General features: G+C 37.5%; 1 protein-coding gene across 1 annotated transcript; it reads right to left on the reverse strand.

Annotated features, from left to right (window-relative positions):
- Positions 1–2622: 2622 nt before the first annotated feature.
- LOC149923003 (cytochrome P450 2U1-like) lies at positions 2623–4728 on the reverse strand. The gene is made up of 8 exons (XM_090162336.1): positions 4496–4728; positions 4310–4434; positions 4119–4234; positions 3755–4062; positions 3578–3687; positions 3103–3358; positions 2857–3041; positions 2623–2798 (listed from the first exon to the last, which is right to left on the reverse strand). Exons 1-8 carry the CDS (start codon positions 4726–4728, stop codon positions 2623–2625), a joined length of 1509 nt encoding a protein of 502 aa, XP_090018462.1.
- Positions 4729–7341: the final 2613 nt, after the last annotated feature.

Genomic DNA, 7341 nt, shown 5'->3' on the forward strand with positions numbered 1-7341 from the left:
CGACAGGATGAAATGTATCTATTTTTTACTACAGCGGGATACACGACGAGAAAATAGTAAGCAGGTTTGATGGGATTTTTAAATTGCTGTAGCATTGTTCAATATCATATTTCTTCTTCTTGTATCTCGCTTTATATATAAAGCCAACTTTTTGACGATATATTCCCCGTTTGCACGGAGAAAATTTCCCTCGATTATACAATTCTACGTATTAACATTTTGAAGGTTGTCATATTACGTATATGGAAATTCACCCGGTCTTCATAGGGTATTACGTGTACAATTACATTACTCGAGAAAGATACGTTTTTCATACTAATTTATTGGTTATAAAATTACTACGTTTAACATCCACCCAAATTCAAATACATTCGCGACTTATTCTAGGCACTAAAACTTAATTCCTTGAAAAATTACTCCGCGGTAACATACACCACCTCCACTACTTTAACAAACAAGCCGGACACTAATTTATGTTTTTTTTACTGACATATGCCGAAAAACGATGCGTAAAACGCGTCGATATGCGGGAAAAATCCGCCACTACTCCACTACATTTCCGCCACTACCCCACTACATTTCCACCACTACCCCACTACATTTCCACCACTACCCCGAAATCTTTTCTACAGAATATTTCAAGATATTTTTAAATGTATGACGTAGTTTTGAAAACCGACTTCACTTCATATATATAGTGTTTTCTTATCTTAAGAGGTCTAACATGTCTGACGTTAATCCTGCTTCATTATCATCCGCTACTTTTCATTATCATCCACTACTTCCACCACCACTTTTCTAGTGAAAGTGTATGGCCTTAAACTCTTATTATACCCCTACTCTGAAAGCCATTTCTGAAGATCAACGAGGTAATCATTAACATCCTCGATGAATTAAATCACGACCTGATGCCTTAATATGACCAAATTGTTGATGCTGACTCCGACTCGGAACCGCTTTCAAAAATAGCGAAAACCCGTGAAGCTAGAACGTAACGAATGACTTTTTAAAGGAAAAATTATTGAAATTGTCAATAATATATCAGGAAAACGGATATATTTTATCATTTACTGGATGACCTAAGTACAAATGCTAGTAGGAAGGACGAGGTAGATACATGTCAATCACTTTTGGTACCAACGTCACATTCACTTGTAAGCTGAAACGCATATATACGCGCATTTTTTCGATACCGGCTTCAAGCTCAATAATCGAACGAAGTTTTAGTAAACAAGGAAGAATGTTGGAGAAAAGCAGAATACAACTAAAACCATCTAAAGTATATGCTATTCTTCTTTTGCATGAAAACCTTGAAAAATAGTTTAAAATATTTTCTTTTAAAAAGGAATTGGGAAATAAAATATTTTGGGCCTTTTTGACTTTTGTAATGAAATGGGAATGGATTTAATTGAAAGGTCACGGGAATGGAATGATCGGGAATCAGGGGCGTATTAAATATTAGGCAGAGTAGGTACGTGCCTAGGGCGCCATTTTTCTAAGGTCGCCAAAACTCTGATAAAGCCCCATGGCCAAAGTTACTGACTTGCCCCGATTTAGCTAACCAACCCGTTAGACAATGCCCAGGGGCGGCAAATGTTTCTGTGCCTAGAGGCGCCTAAAGGGTTAATCCGCCCCTGTGGGGAATGATAAAACTTGGATGGAAATGGGATGGGAATTGAATTTTTGTGGGCGGGAATTACAACGTTCTTTCTTTAAATGCAGCTCTCTACCATAAATAGCTGATAAAGCTTTGTTCATCGACATTTATTTTAAAGATTTTTTTGTTTTACATTGAATTTGGAGTTATTTGGTTGTGATGATTGCAAATATTATTTGCTTATAAATCAGAAATCAAGTTAGATCTTAATGTTAAAGCGGAAGCTATAGGTAGCTCGATTTTATTTATATTTAACAGCCAAGTTTTAAAGTTTCTGCTATAATCGTACTATCAGAAGTAAATGAACCAAAGTTATTGGAGAGTGCCAAAATTTTAAAAGACACTTTTCTTAACGTGGGGAGATGAAGCCCACCCTCATTACCGCCAAAAATTGGACAAAGGAATTGTAGGGGTCCACATTCGATATACACGTCTTCACGAAACTGGAAAACGTCAATTAAAGGGACATCCCATATTGAAAATTCACTTAGTATGATAGATAAAGCTGTCTGAAAACTAAGTTTTTTTTACTTCTGGTACTATTGCTATCGGAATATTTTTATTTTTTCTATTTTCCTCGAAAAACCCTTGGTGGTGATTCTTACGAATGACAAGTTCCCGATAAGAGTATTATCGAGAGGAAGGCGACTTGATTTTACATAATTTTTGAGTTATTGTTGGTCATGGTTCGAGATAACCCGTCAGAAAGTCATGTTTTCGGCGATGCTCAAATTTCGGGAAAATAAAATGCTGACATTACGCATTCTAAATTGTTGATTCTAACACTGCCTTGAATATTTGGAATATCAATAAAACTAATATCAAATTCTGACATTGGTATTTGCTTTTGTTTCTGATCGGATGTAAGTCGATTTCTTTCCTTGCGTATTTTCGGTGACCAAAAACGAATACGTCCGTAAATTAAGTTCTCTATTTATTTCAATTAATGTGTCAGATTCAAATATTTAGCTTCTACCAACAAAGCGTAGCACCGGCGAAACGGGACCACGGACAAGGCCATCATCCTCTTTCAGAGAAATTCCTCCCGGAGGGGCTTTGACTTGGTATTTCTGAAGAATGGCCACCAAGGCGTAAAAGAGTTCCATAAGCGCTTGTTGTGATCCGGGACATTCACGTTTACCTAAAGTTCATTCGTTCCATCAGAAATGGTACAGGAAATTTCTAAAGTGGATCATTACCGTATGAAAAGGCCGCCAGTCTCTGGTTCACATTGGCTTTTCCGTTTTCATCCAAATAGCGTTCTGGCTTGAACTCCGACGGGTCCTTCCAGTAGGTTTCGTCGTTGTGAATGGCCACCAAATTACTCACGATGTGAGATCCTTTCGGAATGACGTATCCCTTAACCGTAAAATCATCTAAAGCCCTTAAAAGTCAAAGAGACATTGTAACACTTAACTAACTACAAAAATATAAGCGACAAATACAATCTGACAGCGCTAAATGGTGCTATGGTTTTCCATCGTTGACACTCGAAGATGGTCGCCATGGTGTAAGGTAGAAGGTAGCGTTCTTCCCAGCGTGGTTTCTGTTCTTTGCCAAATACCTCGTGGATTTCCTCGTAGATTTTGTCTTGGACATCTGGATTTTTAGCCATCAAAACTAACATCCATTCCAGAGATGCCCGCGTAGTATCAGTACCGCCCAGAAGTATCATCTGACAATTGTTGTTCAGTATTTCGTCTGAAATATTTAACTAATTATAAATCGATTTTAAAATCACCTCTGAAGGTATTTACCGATAGTAACATAGTAAAAATACTTAAAAAAGACCGGCATTGATAGGTGTTTCTGACAAAATGTTATGAGATGTTTAGGAAATGACAACAACAACACCCAACGGCCATCTAGCCATAGCAATAGTTCACCTTCAATGTTGATGTGAAACCAAAAAGTGTTTACCGCAATAAGAGGGATTGTCCTGATCCTTTTTTTGTTTGATCAAAAAGTAATCGACGTAGTCTCTAGGGTTTTCAGGATCCAGAGTTTCCCGGTGTTTGTCAATTTGATTCCTTTCAAAATTTACACAAAATAATTAATAAACTAACGAAGCGGCAATGGGATCTAACGAAATCCTACTGTATAAAACTAGAGATTTCTGCCGACGATCGCTTCAAAACACGCTGCGAAGGCAAAATGCGACGAAGAATCCAACGTAATTCCCGAAAACCACTTATAAGTGTAAATGGTAGTATCTGTCTGAGAAGCGGTTTCTGTTGATCCTCCATAGACTTGGTCAAAGGGTGGCTGAATGGCAAGCTGACGGAAAACAAGTATCGTAACAGGACATTGTTTGTGGCTTCTGTTAGCAAATTTCGGACGTTGAAGGAAGATTCGTTGTTTTGAACTTTGCCGTCGATTTTCTGAATCAAATCCTTAACTTCTTCCTGATTGAAAAACAATGGTGATCCAGAAAGCCCGGAAAACGTATGAGGTGACTTACGAACAAAATGTCTTGAAGGTTTTGTATCCCCGGTTCGTTTCTAAACAGAATTCTTAAATATCCAACGAATAATTTTCTGTGATCTCTCCACTCGGGTCCATTCATGCCAGCCAGGTCTACATTATAATGCCACCGTAAAAAATCATAAGTAATCGAGACCTGTGGACTAAGAAACAAAGCAGCGAGTTTACTATCGTGTTCTGAGAAGTTGTAAAATTCCATGTCCGGCCGGGCGTTAGTAGCTTCTTTGCGATACGCTTCATTCATCGTTTCGTAGTCGTTAAGCACCACTAAATATTTAGTACCCACCTTGATTCTTTTAAACGACATACGAAATTAATTATATGCTAAAGCGAAGCTTTCAAATCAAGCCTTACCCAAAGATAGAACCATATTTTTCCCCAATTTCTTTCAAATGTTTTTCAGGAGAAAAGAGTAGAAACGGCCAGTATCCAAGCAAAGGTACACCTATTGGCCCAGGGGGAAGGCGTCGGTACTTGGACCATAACGTATTCCCGATCCAGTAGATCCCCAACACTGACGGTACAACCAAGAACAACTGCGCGCCGTATTCGTTCCAAATGTTGATAATCACTTTAAAAACCTCCATAACTGCTGGGGAATTTTGGTTTATGAACCTTGTTGTGATACGTGAAATCAGTTTGTGGCGCGAATTAAGCTGTGAATCTCGTTTCGAGGCTATCAGTAATCTGCCTCGAGTCATGGTCTTTTCGATTTATAACTACCAAAATGTTTCAAGGCAACGATAATTTAAGTTGAATAAAGAGAGATAGAGATAAATATGTTTTGTTCCCCCATCTCATTCGACACGGTACGACTACCTTGAACAGCGGCCATTATGTCGCTCCAGGTGTTTCCTTATTTATTTTAAGAAAAGTTTATAATAGGCCTTTCAATGAAACCTGTTCAGCACTCGCCATAGAGTATTAACATTCCGCGTCTTGACTAACAGATTCCTTTTTGTCACTTGTGGTCGCTTGGTGCCTGAAATAAGAAAATATTTTTTACGCTGTAAACGTTAGGCCTAAGTTGGAATTCGGGATCATAGATATAGATAATAAGTCGGTATTTCATTATTCTAAAATGCCTAAAAAAGCTACGTGGGTTAAAGGAAACACTTGTTGCATTCCGGATTGTGAAAGTAATACGTTGAGTTCTAATGGGATCAGTTTTTCTTGTTTTGAATTTTCCTTCAATATATTCGGAGATTTAAGCATTAACAGGGCGATCTTTAACCTATTGGAGGCCCTGGGCACATTAGGATAATGGGGCCACTATGACCTTGACAGAGCACTATTTTGTTAGAATAGGGACTTGGCAGTGCCACGTCACAGTTTTTTTTCAATAGTTTTTATCGTGGGGAGAAAAAGGTTTAAAGGTTTAAAGGTTTTTATTTGCCGTAAGAGAACTTACACTCTTTTGAAACAGAGCGGCACCGAAAAATGGAGCTCAGCAGCGCGTTAAAAATATATATTCAGATAATCATTAATGGCAGCACTTTCAGAAACCAAAAAAACAGAGATTATCTGAACAAGTTAAACAGGAAAAATAACACTAAAAGGATATAGAATCCATATTCAAATGGAATAAATGAAATGTAAAAATACAAATTGTACACAAAAATACAGATAGATACAAAAAATATAAAAATAAATGGCACTGAAAATAGGCTTGAGAGGAACTGACTACTGGTAGAGGGACTAATTAAGGCAAGTTGCTTCGACGCCACTCCAGTTTGAGTTTTTGCCAGAGTGTAAGGATGGATGCGACCATTTCAAAATTCCAAGGGGAGCTGGTAAGACCAAGTAGTACCACAATGGCGGCCATGGCCAAAGCTATGGAGTGCCAAGTCTCTATAGACGAAGAAAGTAAATAAGCAAAGTTCTAGATTTATTTTTATTTCTTTACAGTCACATTAAATGCATAGATAATATAATCAAGAATGTATTTATTTATATTTAGGAAGAATGATTATGTTGCGACAATCGCCGGGCACGTTGAACGCCTTTCCCCCGTCTCGCGCGGGGGCAAAGACAAAACGTCACCGGCGTTTTATTACCATCACGTTAGGTGACGTAAATTTTAAGCAGCCAATGAAATACCGGGACTATTCGTTTTATTTTAAGTGGAGGAGCGTACTGGGGGAACCAACGGGTGGATTGAGAGAAAGGCTAAAAACCGTCTCGACATAGACATTCTCCCTAGGTATAAATAAATATATTCTTGATATAATATAATCCACAAAAGTCAGGGTTGGCAAAATCCTTGTTTTTTTTCAAAAAGAACAAAAACAATGTGTTTTATTGTTTTAAACAATATTCATTGTTTTTAATTGTTTTTATATTAAACAATAAAAAACAATAAAAAAACCATGTTTAAAACACGTTTTAAACTATTCCTTATACTTATGAATCAGAAAAATTACGTATCATTAAACGTATTATCATAAGTGGCATAATTACCCTGAGTGTGTCAATAAGATGAATATTTCAATGATACCTTGTTTAACGAAAGTGACGTAAATGACGTCATTTTTTCCAGTGACGAAATTTACATAATGTGTTTGCGAAGCGGCGTCTGCGGCGTGAGCATTAAAAATACCATATAGGGTACTTGAACGGAATTCGCGAGTCCTACGTTTCTTTGGTCTGTTTAGAACAATTAAGCTCTAATAGACCCATGATGAAAGTTGGGGGGCCAAAAATTAACATTTTTACCTGGCAACTCAGCATTTGTACGGAACATCCGTTTCCTTACTTCAGCTTGTATATTTAAATGGCGGTCACGTGGTTCAAAACGTCACAAACAGGATCTTCCGTCCAGAGGTCTCACTTAAGCCTCGTCTGCGGCTCCTCTTTTGTTATGGGTCTATTGAAGATTTTCTGTGGGAAAGGCTCCTATTGGCACACCTATTGAAATTATGCCACTTATGGTATTGGGTCATTCCATTTAGAATCAGGTAACGCGACCACCATGAGTTAACGGATTTTCATCAAATTTGGAACACATATTTCTGTTGCCGAAAGATGAAAGATTTCCAAATATTTTTCTAAAATAATAAGCGGTTTTTGATTTATATCAAAATGGCCGCCACCCCTGAAAAACCGTCTCTTTGAAAACTCAAATCCGTACCCTTTTATATAATTCACTGTAAAATCCTATTTTTACATATAATCTCAACGAAATTGACGTAGTTTATGTA

Source organism: Leiobunum rupestre, chromosome 11 (genome assembly GCF_980474605.1).
Source record: "Leiobunum rupestre chromosome 11, qqLeiRupe1.1.hap1, whole genome shotgun sequence".
NCBI lineage: Eukaryota > Metazoa > Arthropoda > Arachnida > Opiliones > Sclerosomatidae > Leiobunum > Leiobunum rupestre.